The 27,704-nt window shown below is 42.1% G+C and overlaps 1 protein-coding gene across 11 annotated transcripts in view; it reads right to left on the minus strand.

The window, feature by feature from the left end:
• Positions 1 to 27,704, minus strand: part of FRMD4A (FERM domain containing 4A) — a 565,649-nt gene that overhangs the window by 168,468 nt on the left and 369,477 nt on the right. For all 11 annotated transcript variants that reach the window (XM_019738286.2, XM_019738288.2, XM_074324782.1 and 8 more), the window contains one exon: positions 21,515 to 21,580. In XM_019738286.2, the coding sequence (XP_019593845.1) occupies positions 21,515 to 21,580 (66 nt within the window). The remainder of the gene's footprint in view (positions 1 to 21,514; positions 21,581 to 27,704) is intronic.

The raw sequence follows: 27,704 nt of genomic DNA on the forward strand, positions 1-27,704 counted from the left end.
GGCGTTTGGTTCTCCGAAGAAACCAGTCTCTGGACACACATTAGTTTAGTCTTCCTGAAAACGTAACTCTGCCTGCAGACATGAGCTCAATCCCCTGTCCTCTTCTCCAGGAGGAAGAATAATGGGGAGGAACCAACCCCTTCACCCCCGAGGCTCCTTTTAGCTCCTGCAAGTATTAATTTTTGAATAATCAAAGGAAGCCTGACATTAGACAGGAGAGTTTTGAAGAAACTGACTCCATCCCCCAGGGCATAGGGAAAACTAAATGGATGTGGCTGAAATTTCTGGTCCAGAGAACCCAGTCTGCAGGGTTACAAAGAACATCGATAGAGCAAGGAGGGGGGGATGCAGGAGGTGCACGGGGAACAGACGCGGGCCCGTGTTAACACACGACAGATTCCAGGGAGGCTATTAAGAGGGGGTGATTTAAATGAGTTTGAGAGAGCGCCAAATGGCTTTTTAAGCCAACAGGGCAACATTTTCCCTCTTGACTACACAGACCTCGCTCTTGCCTCTGAAATTCTCTGTTCAGCGTTTCCCCTCAGTCCCACTTTGGCACACACACTCCCAGACGATCAGATAATTCCCCGTGATGGCCATGTGCACAGAGCACACACATATCCGTACAGCGTCCTCTGTCTGAGACCAAAGGGTCCGGCTGCTACAACGGGCCTACAGTGGGCCTCACATTGTGCAGCTCAGAACTTTTCTTTAAGGAATGAGTGTTAGTCTTTCTTGGAAGGAACTCTTGACATTCATCTAACGTTTTGGTGGCACCATCTTCCTAAAGAGCTGAAAACACTTTTTGTCATTTCCTTGGTGTTGGTAGCTTTCCTGAGAAGGAAAAAGAGCCACCTCTATAAAAATCAACATTTTTTTTCTGGGGGGTGGGGTGGAGGGTGGGCTGAGGCACAGAAAGGCCAGGCGGCTTACTCAGAGCCATCCCATTAGCCCCTGGTGGAGCTGACATAGGACACGTGTCTTGACATGGCGTGAGACGTAGCATTTCCCAGAGTGTTACAACATAGAGTCCTGGTTCCATCAGAACTTAATAAGCTGGAACCCCCAAAAGAAGTTTGTGGTGTAAGAGGGAGGGATTTTCATGGGTTGGGAGGCCTGGAAGACAGGCTAACAGGTGCCTTCCAAGCAGGCCTCCTCAGTGGTTTGAACAGGGAAATGTGCCCATGTCTCAGATGGAAATGTACTGGTAGGTGTATTCCAAACTCACATGACACAGAACCCTCCCCTCACGGAGAAACTTCTGGGCCTCGTGTTCCACAGAACACACTTTTGGGAATGCAGTTTCCTCAGAAGGTGGCCCTTTGAGAGGACCATCCAAAATTAGAAATACAAGTTTAAACCAACCAAACTGCCTCCTTTCTTGTTCCCTTAATATGGTCACTGAGCTGGAAAGAACTTCTCCCAAAGCACACTGGGCTGAGCCCGGCAAGGTTCGAGGGCCCTGACACTTGGGTTCTGCAGTCCCAACTGGATTCTGAATCACTGCCTCTCCCTGACAAGTGCCAAGAAGCCAAGAATTCCAGCCAAGATTCCTGACCTGTTTAATGAAACTGTCTAGAGCTTTCCATGGATCAGAAAGTCAGCAGTGGGGAATATCCGACCGTTACAAAAGATCACAGGGTCCTGCTTTCAGCCACCATGCTCTTTCCAACAGTCAGAATGGGCAGCTTCTGATTTTTTTTTCCCTCCAAGTCAATCTCACCCCCATGTTTCTATCGTATGTATGTTCGCGCAGTGGTCTGACTCTGATAATCTAACCCCACATTCACCAATAAGAAATGTGTGAGTGTGGTGCCATCGTGACTTCCTGCTTTCTTTTCATCAAATCCCAGTTCCACCTCTCTTCCGCAAGGTGTGCCATTGAGCCACATGACTCCAGTTACACAGCACTGCCGGGAATCGTCTGTTCACTTCCTCACCCTCTTCCTTCTGCTTCATGTTCTGAAAACATCAGAGCTGTCAGAACATTCTCCCTGGCCTCTGTGGCTCCCTACCCAGTGAACACCTTTAAATAGGATGGAGGAGGAAAGCAGGCTTAATTCTACCAGAAATCATCCTTTGCATGAAAGACCGGATATAACTTTTCTTCCTTAGTCATTCCCCCATTCAAAACATCTTGGGAAAGGATCTCTGATTTCTCCCAGACAAGAAAAAGCTAAAGGAGTTCATCAACACCAAACCAGTATTACAAGAAATGTTAAAGGGACTTCTTTAAGAAGAAAGAAAAATAAGATAAAAAAATATGAATAATAAAATGGCAGTAAATAAAAATCTATCAACAATAACTTTAAAGGTAAATGGATTAAATACACCAATATAAAGACATAAGAGGGCTGAACGGATAAGAAAACAAAACCCATGTGTTGCCTACAAGAGACTCAGTTCAGAATGAAAGATACATACTGTGACTGAAAGTAAAGGGGTGGAAAAAGATATTTTATGAAAATACAAATGAAAAAAGAAAATCTGGAATAGCAATAGTTATACCAGACAAAATAGACTTTAAAACAAAGGCTATAACAAGAGACAAAGAAGGACCCAGTAATCCCATTTCTGGGTATTTATCCGAAAAAACTCAAAACACTAATTTGAAAAGATATATGCATCCATATGTTCATCGCAGCATTGTTTACAATAGCCAAGATATGGAACCAACAAAAGTGTCCATCAATAGATGAATGGATAAAGAAGTGGTACATATACACAATGGAATATTACTCAGTCATAAATAAGACTGAAATCATGTCATCTGCAACAATATGAATGGACCTAGAGGGTATTTTGCTAGATGAAATAAGCCAGATAGAGAGAGAAAGTGAGACAAATACCTTATGATTACACTTATATGTGGAATCTAAAAAACAAAATAAATGAACAAGCGAAGCAGAAACAAATGCATAGATACAGAGAACATTTTGATGGTTGCCAGATGGGAAGGCAGTTGGGGAGATGGGTGAAAAAGGGGAAGGGATTAAGAAGTACAAATTGGCAGCTACAAAAGAGTCATGGGGATATAAAGTACAGCCTAGGGGATCGAGTCAATAATACTGTAGTAACAATGTATGGTGCCAGGTGGGTACTGGACTTATTGGGGGGATCACTTCATAAGTTATATAAATTTCTAATCACTATGTCGTACACCTGAAACTAATATAATATTGAATGTCAACCATAATTGAAAAATAAAAAAATATTTTAAAAAAAGAAGCTCTGATTCTATCGCACCATTTATGCTCTACCTTCATCAACTCATCTCTTGCAGTTGCACTCTTGGTTTGTTGCACTCTTGGTTTCTTGTCTGAATTTCTTTTTGCATATCTGACTGTACTGACATTATGTTCTTTAGGTTGTAGGCTCCTGGGGGATGAGGGAAATGCCTGTTGTCCTTTACTACACAGTCTAAAATACTGGCCATGACACTGAATAAAAGCCATCTGATGATGCTCAAGATAAACGCAATGGTTACCAGAACTTTAGGGCTTGGCTGGAAGAATCACTGCTTCTGAAGACATTTTAGTCATCCATCTATACAGAAGACTAAGGAAATTATATTTACGAGGAAATATTTTTTAAATGTCACTCCGCAGTGTGAAGTTTAGCCACCAGGATTCCTGCCATGAAATGCCTACTAAAATAACTGAGGAAGTCTGGAGATGTAGTTGCAAAATTCTAAGGTTTTCAGTGAGGTCCCCGTTAATTTGGCTTTGGGCACAATTAGCATTCTTCTCTTTCCTTTCTCCTTTCAGCTTACTGAACAACCAGAGTGTAAGATTAAGCCTCACGTGCTTTTCCTGGTTGCCGCGTGATCATGTAAAAGACAGAGGCTCAATGGTCGTCAAGCCCAGGCCCACCTCACAGTCTCCGGGCTCAGGGGAGGAAGCCATCACCTTACAAGCCTTACAAGTCATCACCCATCTGTTTTAGGGGTTGAGATTAGGGAAGAGTGGATACCTACCATTACAGCAAAGACTTAGGTCTGAGCTGGCATGTGCTGACCCAGCTCTGACTCCCTCTGTGAAACCCTGAGTCTGAGGGCAACAGCTGCCTTCAGAGCCAGAACAGAGAGAACCAGCCCTGTGACTCGCCCACTTCCCAGGTGAGAAACCCGAGGCTTATCCCAGGTAGCCTAGCAGGTGCCCCAGTAAAAAGGATGTATGAGTGCTACCCAGGGCCCACAGGACGTCAATGGCTGGCAGCTTTACACACACTGCGGCTTTTAGGCCTCAGAACTGCCCTTTGAAGAACCCACTTTTTATTTTCTTTGACTTACTTTCTTTAGAAAACAAACAAACAAAAGACTTAGAGTCTAAAGCTTCAAGAGGTCATTTGCTCAAGATTACTGTCATAGACTGAATTGTGTGTGTCCCCTCACAAATTCATAGGTTAAACTCCTCACCCCAGTGTATTTAGAGGAGTAATGAAGGTTAAATAAAATCATAGGGTGGGACCCTAATCCAATAGGACTGGTGTCCTTACAAGAAGAGGGAGAGACACCAGGCGTATGCACACAGGAAAAGGCGACATGAGGAGGACACCACGAGAAGGCGGCCAAGTCAAGGAGAAGGGCCTCAGGAGAAAGAATTCCTGCTGACACTGTGATCTTGGACTTCCAGCCTACAGAACTGTGAGAAAAGAAATATCCGTTGTTTCAGCTCCCAGTCAGTGGTACTTCATTATGGCAGCCTGAGCTGACAAATAGAGTCACACAGTTAAAACGTGGTCTGATGTCAAAGGTCATGCTTGGGGGCAGTAGAGACATCATATATTAACTTTGGTCTTGTTTCAATGAGCCTTAAGATTTAGGGCGCCTGCATCATTAGCTCCCGTTGTATAATAAAGAATCTGATTGACTTTTGTCCCTGGTTCCTGGAAGGAAGACTCTAAATTCCTGTGATTTCCTCAGGAACAGGAGTGTCTTTCAAATTACGATTATCTGTAATTCTGGTCACAATCCTGCAAGGTAGTTATTCTAATTCTCATTTTAGCAACAACAAAGCTAAGGTTCATAAGGGCAAATATTTCCCAAGGCCACACACCATCCACATGGGGAGAGAGAGCTGGAATTCAGACCCGCATTTGACTCTATCCAAAGTGTGGGCTTCATCACGTCCATGCCTCCTAAGCCTTGGTACATTTTTCCACGGGCCAGTGTTGAAACAAGAAAAATAAGGTTAGTGTACATAAACTTCATAAAGCTAAATGTACCCTATTTTAAAAGACTCTTCTTTACTCTGCTTTCATATCCTTTTTAGTGTTTTCCTTTTTTATTACATAAAGTTACAATAGTCAGCGATATTTTTTAATATCTTTACTTGGCAAAAAAGAGAACACATTCCAGCCCCACTTTCCTTTATCATTAAATGTTCTGGTCCTGTATGTCCCAAAACCTGGGAAGCCCTGTCTCCCAATGGCTGTGAGCCACAGAGGGAAGCTCCAGAAAGGCACACAGATCTGTAGTCTCCTCTGTGTTCAGGTCTTATTGCCTCAAGGTCCAGAGTGCGGGAAAAGCACGCAGGCCCTGAGGCAGACTGCTGCCCTCCATCCGACCCCAACCCAGTGCGGGGTGGAGCCCGAGAACTCGCATTTCTAACACGTTCCCAAGTGATGCTGATACTGCCAACCCAGGACCACACTGAGAACCACTGGGTGAAGCCCATCCCATTAACTCTGTCCCCTTGGCAGTGCCTGGTTCTCAGGGATGGTCTATATGGTCTAGGGGGCAGCAAAGGTGTGACAGACGGGGAAGGGTCTTCCTCCACGATCAGAGAGTTGACAGGAGGAGAAACGCCCTTTCCTGTTTTTGAATACTGTTGTGCAAAGATGTGTGTGGTGTGTGAGGCTGCTGCAGCCAGCGTGTGACCAGTCTCACCGTACAGGTGGGACGCCTGCAGCACGTCCCCGGAACAAATGCACTCACAGTGAAGATGAATGGAAGATTATTATTTTTTCATGTTGATAAATACAATTTAGTGAGAACAGTGTTGTTGAACTAAGGATTACATAGCTGTGCAAGCCCCTAAGATTTACGCAGGGGTGTCTGTGTGTGTTTGTGTCTAACAGCCGACTTAATGTGGATGGCATTCTCGATATCACAATATCATTAGCTTATATAGGCAAATCTCGTTTTAGCATGCTTTGCCTTATTACATTTTTTACAAATTGAAGGATTGTGGTAACCCTGCACTGAGCAAGTCCATTAGTGCCATGTTTTCAACAGACTCAGATGATGGTTAGCATTTTTTAGCAATAAAGTGTTTTTTAATTAAGATATGCACCGTTTTTAGACATCCTGCTACTGCACAGACTATAGTGTAAATATAATTTTTTTATGCACTGGAAAGCAAAAGAATTCGTGTGACTCGGTTTATTGAAATATTCACTGTATTGGGGTGTTTTGGAACTCAATCCGCAATGTCTCTGAGGTGTGCCTGTGTATCATTTTCTTAATCTCTAAAAGGTGGGTGAGAAGGCAGTGATTTACCCACCTCTCCAACTTACAGATATATGATAAAAATGAAATGGGGAACTAAGGTAATTTGGAGGATTATTACAGTTTGATCACGCCTTTGTATGAGCCTACTGATATTCTTTCTGGTATTTTATAAATCACTGACACTATCACAAGAGTAAGGAAGGCTAATAATGGATTTTTATAATACCAACAGATGGCTCACTTGAATCTAGTAACGTATCTTAGGATATATCAACACTTTAAAATATAAGAGTCGTTGTAAAGATCTATTGCCACCCTCAGAGAACTCTGCATGAGATTTTTAAATCTTTTCCACTTAAAAAAAAAAAAGTGTTGACCAGTTTTGAACAGGTAGTTGGGCATTTCTGGAGCCAAGGTTCGCCCGGGAATCATCAAAGATCGTTGGGACCCAGCAGGCCTGGTTAGGCGCGTGTTCTTCTGAGCCTCGCAGAGTCACACAGAACACATCTGAAAGCCCCAAAACGTCCATCCCACTCTGCGTTACTAAATCTGGCTAGCGCACCGCAACCTCTGTAAAGGATACAGTCCTGAATGGGAAACAAGCTAACGTGAACTTGTGAGAACTTGAGTTTGCGAGTCACGGGCTGGGAAACCAATCACTAACTTGTGTATAAGGGACAGTATAGTGTTTGTCTTCAGTTTTTACCCTCCCCCAGGTCACAGCCAATACAATCTATTTGTATATAACTGTGCTTCAGGATCATTTCAATGTATAGCATTATGGATGGGCTGAATAAGATACTGGATAAGCATTACTGATAAGATACTGGGCTGAAATCACCCCAGTCATGCTTTTCTATTTCATCTTCAGGAATGATGAGAGATTAGCATGTTTTGACAGAACTGAAGGTCAAAACCAAATTCACTTATTTGGGTGGTTATCAGTACTTTGCATGAATCTCTCTCTCTCTCTCTCTCTCTCTCTCTCTCTCTCTATATATATATATATATATATATATATATATATATATATACATTATGTGTATACACATTTTAAGAGATGTTATCTATGCTCAAGCAGCAATTCACGGTACTCAGATGTGTCTGGCCGCTGATGGTAACAACTCTGAGCACCTCTTGTAATTGCAGAAGTCAAATGTGACTTGTATTCATCTTTTGTTATCAGTATATATTGAGTATTATAATTTTAATACAGATTTTTCCTTTCTTAAAATGTGTATACATTTTTTTGACATCCTCTGTATATACTGCTTGTCCTTGTATGACCTTGTCATATGAGTTGTATATGACATTGGAAGGATTAGAAGTTCATGAAAAGATGAGGGGACAATGCATTGCGAAGCCTGGAAGATTCAACAGCTAAGACATTTTTGATAGACAGTTAACCCATCACTTCTCAAGAGAACTTACACTGACTCTAAAATTATCCATAAAGGCTTGCACAGGGTCATAATAAAGACCAAATCACTAGGAATAATAATAGAGTAAATTATGTAGCATTTCTCCGCAAAAGGCTGAGGTAGTTAACATTCCCATTTTACAGATTGGTAGCAAAGGCAAAAGGCTTGCCCAGGTTACCATAGCTACTAAGTGGTCCAGCCTGGGCATCTGATTCCAGCTAAGAGAGTGCACGTGAGGTGCCAAGAAGTCTCTGAGCACTTCATATGTTCTAATTCATTGAATCTTAATCACAACTCTATGAGGCAGGTACCAGTATCAATTTACAGATACAATTACAACAGGAAGACTGGACGCAGTTATCATTCCAAGGTTACAGACAAAGAAATTGAAGCTTAAAGAGGCTGTGCAATTGGCCAAGGTCATGGAGCTAGTAGTGTTGGAGCTGGTCGCTCTGTGACCTTGGCTAATTTTGAACTTGGGCCAGGTTTTGAAGCTAGGCCGCCTGGCCCCAGAGCCTGTGCTCCCAATGCACTGGTTACAAGTTGCTCTCACTCTGGAGCCAGAGGCCTGATTTCGAATCAGGTCTCTACAATTTACCAGCTGTGCCCCTCTGAATACTTTCCTTAACTCCTCTGTGTCTACATTTCCGTATCTAGAAAATGTGGACAGTAACAGTTACCTCGAAGAGTTGTGGAGCTGATTATCAGGGGATGACTTAGCACCTGTGAAGCCCTTAGAACAGTCTGGAACAGAGAGAAGTGCCCCATTAGCTAATGTGATGATTAATCACTAAGCTATCAAATTTCCCAAAGCATTTAAAAGATGGCTTATATCGTTAGAACTGGATTTACATTTAACTGTTCAGGAATGTGTTCATTGCATAAAGTAAAAGATACATATATTTTCTATCATCTGGTTTCTACCTAGAATAGTGATTTCTAAACCCTGAAGTGTCTGCTGAGGCCCCGTGGGTGGATCCCTGTTAGTCGTGGGGGAAAAGCCGGTGGGGTTCGTGCCTGCACGTATATGATATTGGACAAAGGATTCTGCAAGTAAAAAGAAGTTTGGGAACCAGTGGTCTAAAAGATGACAGAAGGGTCCCATGGTTGCTCTGTCCATCACTATAGATGCAATTTCCTACCATTGTCTAGTTCAGGACCTCAGTTCTGCTGGGCCAAGGGTGGCAGCTATGACAACACAGGGTACACCTAGAGGGGAGGCACTCAGGGGCGAAACTACCTTCTTCATCTCCTTAATATTCTGCTCTTATAAGGACAGGGTCACATTATGGAGGGACAGGAGAGTCCAATTCAAACAGGGTGAAGTACTGAAGACTCTGAGAAGAATAACCCACCTGAGATGTGCAGAACAGACGGTCCAGAGCATGGGGTTACAGAGGCCGGTGGGGAGGCTGCTACAGGACTCCAGGCAAACAGAGCAGGGACAGAGGGCGTGCTGATGAGGAGTCCGGGGTGGTAAATGTCTACACAAGGGGGATGGTGGGGATGGAGAAGGAAGGTCACTTCCTCACAAGGGGGAGAAAAACTGGCAAGATTTCAGGACGGGGATGGAGTTGAGTAAGTCAAAAAGGAGTCTGGATTCTGAAACTTGGTTGCCTCGGAGGCTAGTGGGGCTTGCCTTCAAAGCAGGTCCAAGAAAAAGATGCCCTGGGTTTGACGAGGAGTGGGGAACACTGGGTTTGAGTTGGGTGTGTGGGATGGGGCTGCCACCTCAGTGCTCCCTGACACATACCTAGCAGGCGGCCGGGAACTGGGAGTGGGGCTTTGGTAAGATGGGGAAATCTGAGTTACTTTAACAGCTAACGTGTTAGTTCTGTGCTGGGTGAGTGAGGAAACAGAAAAGCAGAGAGATTCAAGGGTTATGAGGAAGGCCCATCAGGGTGGAAGAGTCAGGAAAAAATAGAAAGCAGCTTAGATTTCCTCGGACTTTTCGATTTCTTCTTTCTCCACCTGATATTGGGTAACTCCTTATATCTTAGGAGAGGGCTTTCCTCCCTCTCTCCCTTTCTTCCCTCCCTTTCCTCCATCTGATGGGTGAGACACACAGCAGCAAAGGCTGCCCCCAACATCCTCCTGCAGCCCCTCCTTATAAGGAAGGATAGGGTGCAGTTGGTATAAATGCACGGAGAAATGGGGCTGTCCCAGCCACGGAAATAAGTAGTGAGAACACGGAGCCCACAGGAGGGACAAAAAGAACACCCTCCCCTCGATTTGTAAAAAGTTGTACAAAAAATAATCACTTATCTCCTCTAGACATGACCTCTTGCCCCTACGGTGGGCCCATTTAGATTTGCATGGGATACTAATAGACAAACAATAAGAGATTTACCAAATGAGCAAGTGTTTGAGCAATGTGCCAAAAATCAATCTGTGAGGAATGGAAGAAAAACAAAAAAACACTCAGATTAATTCTCAGATTCCTGGGCCACTGTCTTTTCCAGATTTCGCTCTGTTTCCACACACTTCTTAGGGGTATGTGTATTATGTGTGTCTTTCCCCTATAAACATAGTTATTCACATTTTGCTGAACTGTGTGGTGTATTAATTTAGTTTTGACCCCCCCCCCCACACTTTTCTTAACCCTCTTGAGTAGGGAGACAAAAATTAGGAGCCCACAGCTTGCAGGCATCTCCTGAGGTTCCTTATCTACAAACACTCCCATTGGGCTACCGTAGAGAATATGTGGAAATGTTTTCGTAAAGGGATCAAAGAAAAACATAACTCAGCAGTAACACAAAAGCAAAAACAAACACATGAAATCCACTTTCTGGGGGTTGTTCCCGGAAGGGGTGGGGCTGTGCCGTGTCTTCTCCTCCCTTTCCTTTCTCTCCCTTCACATTCAGTTGAAACCACATGAAAAGTCCTTTCAGTAGGACAATGTCGGCCAAATACTGGCCATTTCAAAGGTTCCAATGAATACATTTTAAAAGTAGTTAAAATTAACATCCGGAGAATGGGGAACAGAAACAGAAGTGGGGTGACGGTGAGGAAGGAGGGTCAGATGGAATGATGAGAGATTAGCATGTTTTGACAGAACTGAAGGTCAAAACCAAATTCACTTATTTGGGTGGTTATCAGTACTTTGCATGAATCTCTCTCTCTCTCTCTCTCTCTCTCTCTCTCTCTCTATATATATATATATATATATATATATATATATATATATATACATTATGTGTATACACATTTTAAGAGATGTTATCTATGCTCAAGCAGCAATTCACGGTACTCAGATGTGTCTGGCCGCTGATGGTAACAACTCTGAGCACCTCTTGTAATTGCAGAAGTCAAATGTGACTTGTATTCATCTTTTGTTATCAGTATATATTGAGTATTATAATTTTAATACAGATTTTTCCTTTCTTAAAATGTGTATACATTTTTTTGACATCCTCTGTATATACTGCTTGTCCTTGTATGACCTTGTCATATGAGTTGTATATGACATTGGAAGGATTAGAAGTTCATGAAAAGATGAGGGGACAATGCATTGCGAAGCCTGGAAGATTCAACAGCTAAGACATTTTTGATAGACAGTTAACCCATCACTTCTCAAGAGAACTTACACTGACTCTAAAAATTATCCATAAAGGCTTGCACAGGGTCATAATAAAGACCAAATCACTAGGAATAATAATAGAGTAAATTATGTAGCATTTCTCCGCAAAAGGCTGAGGTAGTTAACATTCCCATTTTACAGATTGGTAGCAAAGGCAAAAGGCTTGCCCAGGTTACCATAGCTACTAAGTGGTCCAGCCTGGGCATCTGATTCCAGCTAAGAGAGTGCACGTGAGGTGCCAAGAAGTCTCTGAGCACTTCATATGTTCTAATTCATTGAATCTTAATCACAACTCTATGAGGCAGGTACCAGTATCAATTTACAGATACAATTACAACAGGAAGACTGGACGCAGTTATCATTCCAAGGTTACAGACAAAGAAATTGAAGCTTAAAGAGGCTGTGCAATTGGCCAAGGTCATGGAGCTAGTAGTGTTGGAGCTGGTCGCTCTGTGACCTTGGCTAATTTTGAACTTGGGCCAGGTTTTGAAGCTAGGCCGCCTGGCCCCAGAGCCTGTGCTCTCAATGCACTGGTTACAAGTTGCTCTCACTCTGGAGCCAGAGGCCTGATTTCGAATCAGGTCTCTACAATTTACCAGCTGTGCCCCTCTGAATACTTTCCTTAACTCCTCTGTGTCTACATTTCCGTATCCAGAAAATGTGGACAGTAACAGTTACCTCGAAGAGTTGTGGAGCTGATTATCAGGGGATGACTTAGCACCTGTGAAGCCCTTAGAACAGTCTGGAACAGAGAGAAGTGCCCCATTAGCTAATGTGATGATTAATCACTAAGCTATCAAATTTCCCAAAGCATTTAAAAGATGGCTTATATCGTTAGAACTGGATTTACATTTAACTGTTCAGGAATGTGTTCATTGCATAAAGTAAAAGATACATGTATTTTCTATCATCTGGTTTCTACCTAGAATAGTGATTTCTAAACCCTGAAGTGTCTGCTGAGGCCCCGTGGGTGGATCCCTGTTAGTCGTGGGGGAAAAGCCGGTGGGGTTCGTACCGCCTGCACGTATATGATATTGGACAAAGGATTCTGCAAGTAAAAAGAAGTTTGGGAACCAGTGGTCTAAAAGATGACAGAAGGGTCCCATGGTTGCTCTGTCCATCACTATAGATGCAATTTCCTACCATTGTCTAGTTCAGGACCTCAGTTCTGCTGGGCCAAGGGTGGCAGCTATGACAACACAGGGTACACCTAGAGGGGAGGCACGCAGGGGAGAAACTACCTTCTTCATCTCCTTAATATTCTGCTCTTATAAGGACAGGGTCACATTATGGAGGGACAGGAGAGTCCAATTCAAACAGGGTGAAGTACTGAAGGCTCTGAGAAGAATAACCCACCTGAGATGTGCAGAACAGACGGTCCAGAGCATGGGGTTACAGAGGCCGGTGGGGAGGCTGCTACAGGACTCCAGGCAAACAGAGCAGGGACAGAGGGCGTGCTGATGAGGAGTCCGGGGTGGTAAATGTCTACACAAGGGGGATGGTGGGGATGGAGAAGGAAGGTCACTTCCTCACAAGGGGGAGAAAAACTGGCAAGATTTCAGGACGGGGATGGAGTTGAGTAAGTCAAAAAGGAGTCTGGATTCTGAAACTTGGTTGCCTCGGAGGCTAGTGGGGCTTGCCTTCAAAGCAGGTCCAAGAAAAAGATGCCGTGGGTTTGACGAGGAGTGGGGAACACTGGGTTTGAGTTGGGTGTGTGGGATGGGGCTGCCACCTCAGTGCTCCCTGACACATACCTAGCAGGCGGCCGGGAACTGGGAGTGGGGCTTTGGTAAGATGGGGAAATCTGAGTTACTTTAACAGCTAATGTGTTAGTTCTGTGCTGGGTGAGTGAGGAAACAGAAAAGCAGAGAGATTCAAGGGCTATGAGGAAGGCCCATCAGGGTGGAAGAGTCAGGAAAAAATAGAAAGCAGCTTAGATTTCCTCGGACTTTTCGATTTCTTCTTTCTCCACCTGATATTGGGTAACTCCTTATTTTTCAGGAGAGGGCTTTCCTCCCTCTCTCCCTTTCTTCCCTTCCTTTCCTCCATCTGATGGGCGAGACACGCAGCAGCAAAGGCTGCCCCCAACATCCTCCTGCAGCCCCTCCTTATAAGGAAGGATAGGGTGCAGTTGGTATAAATGCACGGAGAAATGGGGCTGTCCCAGCCACGGAAATAAGTAGTGAGAACACGGAGCCCACAGGAGGGACAAAAAGAACACCCTCCCCTCGATTTGTAAAAAGTTGTACAAAAAATAATCACTTATCTCCTCTAGACATGACCTCTTGCCCCTACGGTGGGCCCATTTAGATTTGCATGGGATACTAATAGACAAACAATAAGAGATTTACCAAATGAGCAAGTGTTTGAGCAATGTGCCAAAAATCAATCTGTGAGGAATGGAAGAAAAACAAAAAAACACTCAGATTAATTCTCACATTCCTGGGCCACCGTCTTTTCCAGATTTCGCTCTGTTTCCACACGCTTCTTAGGGGTATGTGTATTATGTGTGTCTTTCCCCTATAAACATAGTTATTCACATTTTGCTGAACTGTGTGGTGTATTAATTTAGTTTTGACCGCCCCCCCCCACACTTTTCTTAACCCTCTTGAGTAGGGAGACAAAAATTAGGAGCCCACAGCTTGCAGGCATCTCCTGAGGTTCCTTATCTACAAACACTCCCATTGGGCTACCGTAGAGAATATGTGGAAATGTTTTCGTAAAGGGATCAAAGAAAAACATAACTCAGCAGTAACACAAAAGCAAAAACAAACACATGAAACCCACTTTCTGGGGGTTGTTCCCGGAAGGGGTGGGGCTGTGCCGTGTCTTCTCCTCCCTTTCCTTTCTCTCCCTTCACATTCAGTTGAAACCACATGAAAAGTCCTTTCAGTAGGACAATGTCGACCAAATACTGGCCATTTCAAAGGTTCCAATGAATGCATTTTAAAAGTAGTTAAAATTAACATCCGGAGAATGGGGAACAGAAACAGAAGTGGGGTGACGGTGAGGAAGGAGGGTCAGATGGAAGAGAGGCACAAAGATAGGCTGTCTGCTCAACAACCAGAGTCTGGAGCCGACAGCCGCGAGCTGGTCTCCTCTCCTCACCCTCGGCCAGGCTGAGCGGTCTGGCCCTTGAGGTGTGTGTGTGTATCCTGACACTCCTTCCTCTCTCACAGCTCCACAGGGACACTGGGATTCTCCTTTGTTCCCAACTAGTGCACAGCTCACCACCTTTCCCATCACTGCCCTCGCTGGAGAAGGGAGATGTACAGGTCCCGCCCTCCTCAACAAGGGGGAAACTGGTTAGCTGCTCGGGTCAGCCCAGGGGATACTTTATGGTCTAGTTCTGATTCCTCCAAGCCACTCAGCGAACTTTTGATTACAGGTAGAGTGGCCTTTACGTTATCTGTCTCTCATCTATCCCTTAAAATCTATTGGCTTCACCATGTGCCTTTAAAATATTAAATACTGTCTGCTACCCCCAGGGGTTGGAAAGACATCTGTTTGGCTCATGGACAGAGTGGCTGGCTTTGCAGCCTAATAAATGATGACGGCACTCATGGTGCAGTTTGAGGTCAGCCCAAAGCAGTGCTGCCTGGCACCGCGTTGGCTCTTGTTTTATGAGGTGGTCTGGTGGCCTGGGAGGCCCCGGACAGAAGGCTCCTAACACCAAGGACTCTGGTCTGCGCCCAGCTTCTGCACGTGGCTTCCCAGCCCTGGCTGACACGGGACCTCCTGGTAGATTCAGACCAGACAGAAGCAGATGGCAGACCTGGCTCATGCGTCTGTGGTCGGGCCAGCAAACTGGGCCACCCATCTCAGCTAAGAAGATATGGAATCAATTCTTTTTTTTCTCTCGATGACATATGCTTTCAGGGGAATTCCTGGTTTACTTGGTAGGGAACGTATTTTTACAGAAGAACATTATAAACCACGGAAGTAGCTGAGGACGGGAGGAGAGAGTACCTGGAGAAAATCCAGGTCTGTTCATTTACTCAATGTAGCACAGAGTTCCCGATTTTTTTTAAAGTCATATAAAGGGTTGTTTTTTGTTGTTGTTGTTTTTCCCTTGTCACAGGCCAGAATATTTAATTTACCTTCAATGCTGCTTCACTAGGAGCCCATATTAAGTTACATAACCTTGAAGGTGGGGTATCACTGCACCCCTGTCCGATGAAGTGATGAGACGGCAAGGATTTAATCTGCTTATTTAATCCCCTTCCACACCTGATACCCTCAGGCTTACACATGATGTGAAAATCCTTCATTATCATGTGTCACATGTTTAAATCTTCGAAAGTGAGTTCAAAGAAATGCAATGACCTGGGTAAGCCCGTCATCAGTTCTCGACCTGAGATGAGGTGCAAAGTCTTTCATTCCAGTCACTTACATGCTGGTGTTAAGGGCCAATGTCTCAGCCACGTTAGAGGTGAACTATATCATGTCTCAGGTTTTCATTGTATACATTTTTTACGGTACAGTGAAAAGAGACAAGGGGACAACATTATAAGACCTGTGTTCAAGCTGTATGTCCTACTCTGTGGACTCAAGCAAGTATTTAAACCTTCTGAGTGTGTTCCCTTCTCTGAGATAGCACCTAATTTACACAGTCAACATGATGGTTAAATAAGATATGCTCCACAGAGTCTCTACAAACAACTGTAAAAGGCAGTCGTTACTATGGAGGACGACCAGTATATCTGGGTAACCCTAAACGAGTCTATGTTCATAACTTTTTCTCTGTTTTAAATGATCTTTTTCCGTCCTTTAGAGACAGCTGTTCAACAGAAATATAACGGGAGCCACAAATGTGAGCCTAGTACGAAATTTAAAAATTTTTAGTAGCCATATTAAACAAGGAAAAACAAATAGGTGAGATAAATTTTAATTATATATTTCCTTTAACCTGATTGACCCAAAATATCATTTCAATATGGAATCGTCACTATAAAAATCATTAGTAAGACATTTTACTTTTTTTAATATGAGGCCTTCAAATAACAGCACATCTCAGCTTGGACTGGCCACATTTCAAGCGCTCCAACTGTATTACACAGAGCAGCTTTAAATCTTTCCTGATGTTTCTGTCCCACTGGTTTTCTCAAGATTAGGGACACCATGTCACATACAACAAAAAGCCAGGTACTATCTTTAATTATTTTGAAAAACACTGACTAGTTGAAATTGGCTCCACTTCTCAGATTCACAGGACACTTGGTTCCTCTATTTTAGCAGAAGTAGACAGTTATAATTGTGCTGCCAATGGCCACTGAGAGAGGGGGTCAGAGAGGAGAGACACAGCAATCCTAGAATACTGCCTCACATCACCGAGCAGCTTCCTAAACAAAACAAGAAGTGGGGTTCAACTATTTCGAAAAGAAACACACACCCCTATGTTCATTGCAACATTCTTTACAATAACCAAGATATGGAAGCAATCTAGGCGTCCATCAATAGACAACTGGATAAAGAGGATGTGGTACATTTATACAATGGGCTATTACTCTGCCATAAAAAAGAATGAAATCTTGCCATTTGCGACCACATGAATAGGACTATAGAGTATTATCCTAAGTGAAAGAAGTCAGACAGAGAAAGACAAATACCGTATGATCTCACTTACATGTGGAATCTTAAAAAACAAAACGGAAACAAACTCATAGATACAGGGAACAAACTGATGGTCACTAGATGGACGGGGGAGCTGGGTGAACAAGGGGAAGGGATTAAGAACTACAAATTGGTAGTTATACAATAGTCAGGGGGATGTGAAATACAGTATGGGGAATATAGTCAATAATATGGTAATAATTACGTGTGGTGCCAGGTGGGTACTAGACTGAACAGGGTGACCATTTCATAAGGTGTATACATGTATAATCACTATGCTGTACACCTGAAATTAATATTATGGCAAACGTAATTGGAAAATAAATTTAATTAAAAAAAAGAAGCGGGATTCATTGTGGCAGAGTTGGGGGGATGGAGAGGACTCCCATTTGTAAACAGCTCTGTCATCAAAGGGAAGACATTCTGCCAACAGAGTATAATGTGTGTTCTGAAGTGCTGGGGGGAAGCCCTAAAACAAAGCATCTCATGTCTGTTTTTCTTGTCCTGGCCTGTCCTCCTATAAGACAGGAGATCACAGTATCTTGAGCTTCAAGGGAACCTAATAAGGAAGGGCCCACCTCAGCCATTCCAATCTGGTAAAAAATCAATTCTATTTTTAGGCTACCCAAGAGAAGGAGCCGGGAGCCTTCCCTATTAAACGCTTCCATCTATTGACCCTCAGTGTCAGGAAATTCTTTGTGATCTTAAATTATTCTTATGAAGGCTCAACCACATGTCCCTTTCTTTGCTTTCAAAATGCTCCCCTAAATATGCATTCAGATCAGGAAAAAAGTGAAAAAAGTAATTTTAAAGGAGTAACCATATGAAGACAAGACTTGAGAAGTTGAATATAAAACATGCATGGCACCCTCTTATAAGGTTCAGAAAGACGCTGACTGAGAGATATACATGATGGTGGCCTCTCTTGTTTCGATGCAGATATTTTCAAGGACATTTCTAATTGGTTGAAACAATTTTGGATGACGGAGCACAAGACATTATCTCGGGGTTGGATGGGAGCGTGATCTGGCTGGACAATCTGCCCCTATATCGATGACCAAGGGTGACTTGTTACTGAATGCTCACTTCATCACTCCAGCTGTCCTTAAGGAAAATATAAGGATTTAGGAGTCATATGGTAATTCCCTGGGTGTCAGGGACCGGCCTGTGGATTTAGGAATAAGCCTTTCGAACAGTAAATCCTACTATGTGCACTCTTGACCTCTGCCCATCCCCCATAGGTAATGCAGGATTTACTCGGGGCACTCAGGGATTTGGAAGCACAGATCCCACTTGGTAATCTCAAAGGGCATTAGAAAAAGCATTAAATGTTGGGATTGTGGCCATTTTGTTGAGATGGAAAATGCTACCATGGCTGTGGTCAGGTCTACAACACCACAGAAAATCATCTCTGTGGTTGACTGGTTACCTGCATCCTCCTGTAGGAAGCAATTGTTAGTAGTTGATTCTGTCAGCTCAGTCTCTAACACTTGTGAGGTATAGCCTTTGAGGTGTCTCTTACCTCCACAGTTAATGGCTGAAAAACTAGACCTCTGAACTCTGCAGCTACTCACAAATGTGGCAGGCAATCACCCTTGTCTAAACCCTAGTGCTTCTCCATGGTAGGTAAACTTTTCCTCCATCTTATAAACCTTGTCAGGTAAACGTGGAAGTATCCGGACCTCCCATCTCCTCGACTCCAGATCAAAAGATTGTGAAGGGCATTGCTGAGTCCAAGGCTTGTTACAAACATTCTGAAATCGTTCTCAACACCCCTCCATCCACCACTACCCCAACAACAACAAAACCTTCAGCAACAACAAACCCTATCACTTTGTGAACTTAAAATATCGACAAGAAGGGTATGAAGTCAAAATGTTTTATGCTATTGAAAACCTAGAGAGGGGTCCAGATTGAGCTGGAGAATAGGGACTCCCTTTACAAAGGATTCTGTCAAAAGAACATAATCTTGGACAATAGAACTTTGTGGAGGAGAAAGAAAAGTCATATATGTATGTGGGTTTTTGTCTAACAGTTTTAACCTTATTTCTCCAAGTTTTTCTGAAGCCCTCTCTGCAATAATGTAGAAGGGAGTTCAGAATCGTTCCTTCTTTATCTTTCCTTTTTTTTTTTTGGTGTTAAACTAAATCCCCTAGTAAGGAATCATTCTGTAGCAAGAAGTCATTTGGGAAAGTAGTAACACGGCACCTTAGGAGTCACCCATTCTTACTCAACAAAGATTTATTTAGTAACATCTGTGCCAGGCATTGGGCTGGGTTCAGGGGATACAGTGATCAAGACACAGACCTAGCCCTTAATTTGTTGCAGGCTCTAGGAAATGCAACATGTAAAGAGGCAATGACAGTGTGTGTGACAATGAATTGTGACAGTGCTGTAAGAGGGAAACCGTTGGCGGAGGAGAGGGCAGTTAAAACCCAGACTTGGGAGGGGCAGAGGTTAAGGCCAGGAAAAGCCTTGGTATGGGGTGAGGGGGAAGCATCTTCTAAGCTGTGACCTGAAGACTTAACAGAAACCAGACAGGTACAGGCATGGGGGTTGGGGAAGAGAGTGTTCTAGGAAGAGGAAATAAAATGCGAAGCCTGTTCTAAAAAGGGATGGAAAGAACACGAACGCCTCTTGTTTGGCCTAATTCATCATTTTCTTGATGGTGAAGGGCTGAGATGACTGCACATCAGTAATTAAATATCTTTTCTGTGACTAAGTCCTTTTAGGATGCCTCCATTCATACTTTCCCAGGGCGGGCTGGCCAAGAGACATTAACTTCACTGTCACTTGAGGTCTCATTTCCTGTTTCAGAGGGCAGCTGCGTTTTAAGCCTCCAAGCCTTGATATTAAAAAAAGCATCTAAGACACAACAGACCATTCACCTGCGAACTCACACTGATTCTTAACAACTTAAAGTTCCAAATGCTTTGTTAAAGCTCCTGATCCTGCTAAGTGAAGAGCTCACACTCACCCCAGTTCCCCTCTACTCTTTCACAGCCCAGATCCACGCCACAAGCTTGGCTCTTCATAAGACTCCAAATAAGGACATAATCCAAAATGTGGGAGAACTCTACACACATGGATAAATTAATCCCAGTATTTCCTTGTCATAGTGGAAAAATTATAAAAAGAAAAAAACCAACAAAAACCCAAATCCTTAAATGTAAACCAACGGGTGAATGATTACATAATAATGGTATATCCATTTCTGGGATTTATGCAGCCATTAACAGAAATGACAATTTATAATAACATGGAAAAGGCTAGTAAAAGACACTATTAGGTGGGAAAATAAAATACTAGAATTATGCATTCATTATGATTACAACCATGTAAGAAATACAAATATGAAGACTACTGGAAAGAGATTTGCCAAAATGAGAATAGTAGTTGAATTAGTGTGCTGTGATATTCCCTATTTCCTCTGTTTCCTACATTGCATGTATAATGCCTTTATAATTTAAATACTATTAAAAGTATTAACTCTTCAAGTTAGCAATCGTAACATTTTGAAATCCAAGCAGCATGTACATGGAAACACGAGATCAGAGTATTTATATGTGATTCCCCACTAAGCAGTATTGTTCCCCCCAGTGAACTGAGCGTGTTGGCGTCACTTAAACCTACTGATAAACTCTAGCTTCGTCATGGCAAAATGTGACGGACGATAAGTAGCACTGCCCTAGGAATCTGACTGACATTTGAGGAGATCAAGGAAGTACAGTTATAAAAGTAAGAACCGAAAAACAGAATTGGAAGTAAGTTCTTTAAATCAAGTTTGGAAATGTCACTATTCTTTAGGGCCCTGGGTAAAACAATGGTGTTTTCAAGAGTAAGCTAAACAAGCCCAGGGACTGTGATTCTAATTAGTTCTCCAACTTCTCTGACACTAATGTGTTCTTAGTTTGAGGATAAATTGATTGATTTCCTGTGTCAGTTTCTCCAGATGTTCCACAATGTTGCCCCCTGGGATGGGGTAAGGAAGTTACTCAGCTCTTAGAATGGAGACAGAGCCAAGAGATCGCTTCTCTTTCTTCACATCTCTGAAAGCTTAACTTGAAAATAATGAACTGTTTTCTAGACGACTCAATCAGTTTTAGTTGCAGCAAGAGTTATTTAGGTTATATTATAATTAACTTCTTCCCAGCAGAAAGAATAGCTAATGGCAGTTGTGGAATTTCCTTTTCTAGAGATTTGCAACAATAGGTTAGATGTACATCTGGCCTTGACTGCTTTAGGCGTGGTGTACAAAGAAACAGAATGAACAAAAATAGTAATAACACACACAAAAATATCAGGGTGTGTCCTACTCCAACTCTTATAGATTTTCACAGACAGATTTAAAAACAATTTATATCCTCCCCCATCCCTCAGCTGAATCAAAGTCTAGACAACAATGGTTTCAGAATAAACTTAAAAAGTTGGCCAAAAGCCACTTACCTGTACTAGGAGTTCCAGCTTCCTGTCATCAAGAAGATGTACTTGACATCGACGGCCCTCCGTCATCTGAGAAGAAAGAGAAATGATGGTTACTGAGAGTCGAGCAGCCTGACAGATAGTTAGAGGGTCCCCCAAACTGGACTCTACCCGCACATTCCTCTGGGCAAAATTTCCTCGATGAGTTGGTGCTATAGAATGCCAAGAAGCGGCAGGATTGGTTCATTCATTCAAAAATATTTATCGAGCACCTCCTATGTGCCAGGCACTATTCTGGGAGCTGAGTGTAGAGCAGCACACAAGACAACGTCCCTGCCCTCATGGAGCTTACATTCTTCTGGGGGAGATGTAAAATAAATTAGCAAATACATAACATAGTATCTGGTGGCGATAAGTGTTATTCATTACTGAGTCACTCTTCCATTCAATAATTTTATCACCATGCCTGTGCGACGGAGTTCAGTATATTGTCTCTGCCACCTCTGGACTTGTCTCATGTACACTGATCACCAGGGAGCAGATGACTAACCACTCCTTTGGCAAGTGCATTTGACTTTTGTTTTAATTCTCCTGTCTCCTCGTTTATGATCAGTACTTTGGACAAGCTTCTGCTCACCTCCCTGACCCTGTTTCACACACACAAAAATGAGTGGGCTCGGCCCAGTGGCTGCTGGTGAGTATTCAATAAATGGCTTTCTGGACCAAAAAAAAATCTCTTCACCTGTAGCATTTTCTGAAGCCCTGGCATCACCCTCAAAGAAAATCCTCTGAAGAACAAGGCTTTTCACAGATGGCAGCTGGCCACCACTCTCACCAAAATTGTCTTGCTGTACTCCAAATATCTTGAAATCGTCTGATTTCAAGCTATGGTCACGTCCACACTGAGTATTTCCAACAGATACAACAGACATAAATAACTTGAAGAGTGTAGATGATAGACAAGTACAGTAAAATAATTAGGAAGAGATGGATTTTGAGTATGTATTACCTTTGTTTTTAATAAAACTCTGTTTATATAATTAAATTTTAATAATGGCTATGTCTTATAACTGGCATGCAAACTTCCTGAAAATGTAACACCTAGTATGAACTGGCTCCTACCCACTGTCTGGACTAGAAGATCCATAAGGTTCCTTCCAGCCTCCGTATGTTTAGATGACTCTGTAGCCCTCACTGAAGCCAGCTTCTCTTTTTCCCCAGCTACCAGCCACTTCGTGCAGATCCAGAGGAAGGAGCAGATCCTGGCCTCGCCTCATTGCATGGCCATCAGGGTCCCTTCTCATGAGCCCTTTCTCCAGGAAACATAGAAAGATAGCCTCTGCTTTTCTCGTTCAACAGGACTTACTCTCCAACTACCAATACATCTAGAGCTGTCATGTGCTCCCATGAGAAAATCCTCTGAGTCCTTCCTCTAAAGAAGCCAACCCATCAACCTTCAAAAGTCAGATTTCCCTAATTATGGGATCTGAACCAGAAAGCAGCATGTCCTCCTAGGATGGGGCTAAACAGTGTCTTGAACTGGAGTTATAATAATAACTCAGCAGTACCCAGCTCTCAAAAAAAAAATCATCAAGGAAAGTTTCACATACTCATAAATACTCTAACAGAGGTTGAAATAGAGTAAAAATTGTGGGAAAACTTCAGTGCAAAGGATTTCCATTTTGCACAAATCAGCCAAAGCAGGCAGTTATGGACATGGGAGGGGCCTATGCAAAGTCCTTTTTCACTCTCTGAACTCTTAACTTGCGGTGTTAATTGTCTTAGCACGAAAATGACCTCAAATTCCATTAGAATCCATCAACCTTGCACACAGTAGGCATTGGACTGAGCCAACAGACTTAATTAAAAAATTCATCAGCTTCAAAAAAAAGTGGGATCACATCAAACTAAAAAGCTTCTGCAGAGCAAAGGAAACCATCCACAAAACGAAAAGGCAACCTACCAGACGGGAGAAAATATTTGCAAATCATGTATCTGATAAGGGATTAACATCCAAAATATTCAAAGAACTCATACACCTCGACAGCAGGAAAAAACAAAACAAAACAAAACAAAAAAACCCCAAACAATCCAATGAAAAAATAGGCTGAGTATCTGAATAGGTGTTTTTCCAAAGAGGATATGCAGATGGCCGACAGGTATGTGAAAAGATGCTCAACATCACTAGTCATCATCAGGGAAATGCAAATCAAAACCACAATGAGCTATCACCTCATACCTGTTAAATGACCATTATGAAAAAATATAAGAAATAACAAGTGTTGACCAGGATATAGAGAAAATGAAACGCTTGTGTGCTGTTGGTGGGAATGTAAATTGGCACAGCCACTATGGAAAGCAGTATGGAGGTTCCTCAAAAAATTAAAAATAGAACTACCTTATGACTCAGCAATTTCACTTCTGGGTATTTATCCAAAGAAGATGAAAACACTAATTCAAAAAGATATATGAACCTATCTACGTTCACTGCAGCATTACCTACACTAGCCAAGACATGGAAGCAACCTAAGTGCCCATTGATGGATGAATGGATAGAGAAGCTGTGGTACATATATACAATGGAATATTACTGAGCCATGGAAAAGAATGAAATCTTGCCATTCGCAACAACATGGAGGGATCTTGAGGGCATTATGCTAATGAAACGAGTCAGACTGAGAAAGACATGTACTATATGATCTCACTCATATGTGGAATCTAAAACAAAAAAAGAACTCATAGGTACAGAGAACAGATTGGTGGTTGCCAGAAGTGGTGGTGGACAGGGCAGGGGAAATGGGTAAAGGTGGTCAAAAGGTATAAACTTCCAGTTATAAAACAAATAAGTCCTGGGGTTGTCATGTGCAGCATGGTGACAATAGTTAATAATACTGTATTGTATATTTGAAAGTTGCTAAGAGACTAGATCTTTAAAGTTCTCATCACGAGAGAAAAAATGTCTAACTATGTGTGGTGATGGATGTTAACTACTTATTATAGTGATCACTTCACAATATAGACAAATATCAAATCATTATGTTGTACACCAAACATTAATATAAGTCAATTATATCTGAAGAAAAAAAGAAAGAAAAAAATTTTACAAAGCAAATGAATGACTTTGCTAGAAAAAAAATCCACCATCTTCATTTCAGTCATTCTCCTATCTAAGTTCAATAAAAGCTGCTACAATTTTAAATTAGACTAAAATATGTGCTACCAGACCAAAATGAAAAAACAATTCTTTCATCAGTCGACAGCAATGGCATAGGTACTTTGAATAAAATTTCAGATATTCAGCAATTCGGTTCTTTTTAGAAAGAACCTAAAGTCAGTAAGAGTGGAAGTTCTAGGAAGGAAAGTGCTGTAAGCAACCGACACAGCACTTTGAAATTACTTTAAAAACATTTTTCACAAGTTAGAGAAAATTCTCTGAAGGGGCCAGGGGAGAATTTTAAGAAAGAAATGCGCTTGTCCTTTGCATCTTTAAAACAGCAAGTTTTGAGCTTCACTGTAGTGTGAAAGGTTAGGGATATAAACACATTCTTGAGTTTCTTATTCCCATTCTAATAAATTTTATAAAAACAGAAAAATTGGTGTCTGAAAGACATTACTGTATCAAATAAAGTTTTAATCACAGTAATACAAGGTAGTATATCATTTTCTCAAAATATTTCAAAGCATGCCAAGTGTGACGTGACCCTGAGTTCATACCCACGTCTAAGAGTTTACCCTGAGGTTTTCGTTTTCATCTGGAATATAAAATTCTTGTCACATTAACCTCACCTTATCTGCTCAGCACTTGAAGGAATTAACATGCATGGAGATGTTAAAATCTACCCAAGGTCTTCCAAGTTCATGCTTCTCTTTAATAAAGCCCCATAGCTAAGTCCTGGGGAATTTATAAGCACGTTCCCTATTTTAATAGGGAACTTACAAGCTGCCTCCCTTTTTGGCAGTATGTTCCTGAAAAAAAGTCAGCCCAGAAACATGAGTCTAAACAGAAACTCAGCTTTGAATCATCATGTGTTGCAAAGGACAATGTTCTTTGGACAGCAGTGCTGTGGTTTCTCCTCAAAAGGGGGACCCACTTGTTGTGCACTGAAGTAAGATGGGAGTATCCTGTTATCAAGTTCACAAAGGTTTACCATTCTGGGTGTAGACGGAAAAAGAGTGGACATCTGTAGCTTTGTCTGGCTTGCCCGGCATACTGAAATTTCCTTTGGAATACTAACAATTGTAAAATAATACGGCTTTCCTTGTTTTCCTTTTCAGCTTCTCAGGCACAATTGAAGAGCTGGCATCACCCTCAAAGGAAATCCTTTTGGAGAACAAGGCTTCTCGTAGAATTCAGCTACATAGCTGGCTACCACTCTAGCCATAAATCGTCTCATTACAATACAAATCTACATCAAACAGAGGTCTGCCAAGGGTGCTATGATTCTATAGAACATATTGAATAGTGTTATTTTGAAAGTGAGATGTCTACCCATTTATCCAACTTTCCTGTGTAGATACACACTGAATCATGAAAACCATGCAGAAACATGGAAATGCATTTATGATACCATCTTAAGTGAGCCGAGCAGAATACGAAATGATATGCACAGGCAGCCAATACAATTGTGCACATGGACAGGAATTAGGAGGCACAAATAAAACAGTTGATGTGCTAGGGTAGTAGACCTATGGGTGGTTCCCCCTCCCCCACCAAAGATTACTTAACATGTTTTTGTTTGTTTGTTTTTGTTTTTCAGTTAAAAACTGTAAGAAAGAAACTATCTAGAAAAACGAATGACAGTGTTTGAGGTCAGCCATAGGAAATGTAGCCGAGGAGCTTCTTTCTCAGCAAATTTGTTTCAGATGGCCCATGTTTTTAACATATCAAATCAAACTAATTAATTTACAGATGAGAATTACAACTGTCACATAGGTCAGAAATCGGAAGATTGAAAGTCTGACACATTCTCTCCCTGTAGGTGGAATTAATAGGAAGTCAATTGTGAACAGAAGTGGTTCAGGGAACACAGAATCTCAGAGGGGGGATTTATAAATATCTGTGTTTGAGGGCATCCGTCTACAAAAGCCTGATTTATTCCTGATGGTGGAAGGTGCTCCTGTGCAAATGTGACAGGGGAGTCCCCCTTCTGAGGGATTTGCTGAAAAAGTAACTAATTAGCAATGACAACCCCAAGCAGTGGTTTCAGGGTGCTTTACATGGAAAGGTACAGGATATAGAGCTCAGTCTGTGAAACTACGCTTAATTAAGAATATTTTCTCTTAAACTCAAAACTAAGTAATACCCATGATAATATGTTTCTTTTTTATTTTCTTACTCTTTATCTTTTTATTAAATTTACGGGGGTGACATTGGTTAGTAAAATTATATAGGTTTCAAGCGTACAATTCTATAATACATCATCTATATATTGCATTGTGTGCTCACCACCCGGAATCAGTTCTCCTTCCATCACCATATATTTGACCCCCTTTGCCCTCTTTTACCACCCTCCTCCCCCCTTTCCCTCTGGTAACCACTAAACTATTGTCTGTGTCTATGAGTTTTTGTTTGCGTTGTTCACTTGTTGCTTTCAGTTTTATATCCCATATATGAGTGAAATCATATGGTTTTCGACTTTTCCTGTCTGACTTATTTCACTTAGCATGATAATCATAAGATCCATTCATGTTGTAACAAATGGCAGTATTTCATCTTTTCTTAAGGTTGAGTCATATTCCATTGTACATTGTCACCCTTATCTCTATATGTGTTTTCTCTCTCTCTCCACACACACACACACACACACACACACACACACACACACTTTTTGGATGTCCTCTCTTCCCTTTTTCTTGCCCCTTGCCAAACAATTTATATACTACGGTATATACATGTAGAGAAAGTGCTCTGAAGAAATAACCCTAGTTCCACTGTTGATAACATTTTCATAGAAATCTAATGCAGTTGTGCAAATGACTATAGGGTAACAGATCCTGAACTTGGAAAAAAAAAACACACATGGTTTTTAACAATAAAAACTAAAAAATATTCAATTAACACATGTCACCATTATACTCCTGACATTAATTCATACTGAAACTGTTATGACTGAGACACTGCAGGTGGGGTGAGGGCGGGGGTGTGCATGGGGAGGGGAGCTGCTCCGCGTTCACAGGCCTGCCAAAACGTGTTAACCTAGTTACGCATGCCTAC

Source organism: Rhinolophus sinicus, linkage group LG02 (assembly GCF_036562045.2).
Source record: "Rhinolophus sinicus isolate RSC01 linkage group LG02, ASM3656204v1, whole genome shotgun sequence".
NCBI lineage: Eukaryota > Metazoa > Chordata > Mammalia > Chiroptera > Rhinolophidae > Rhinolophus > Rhinolophus sinicus.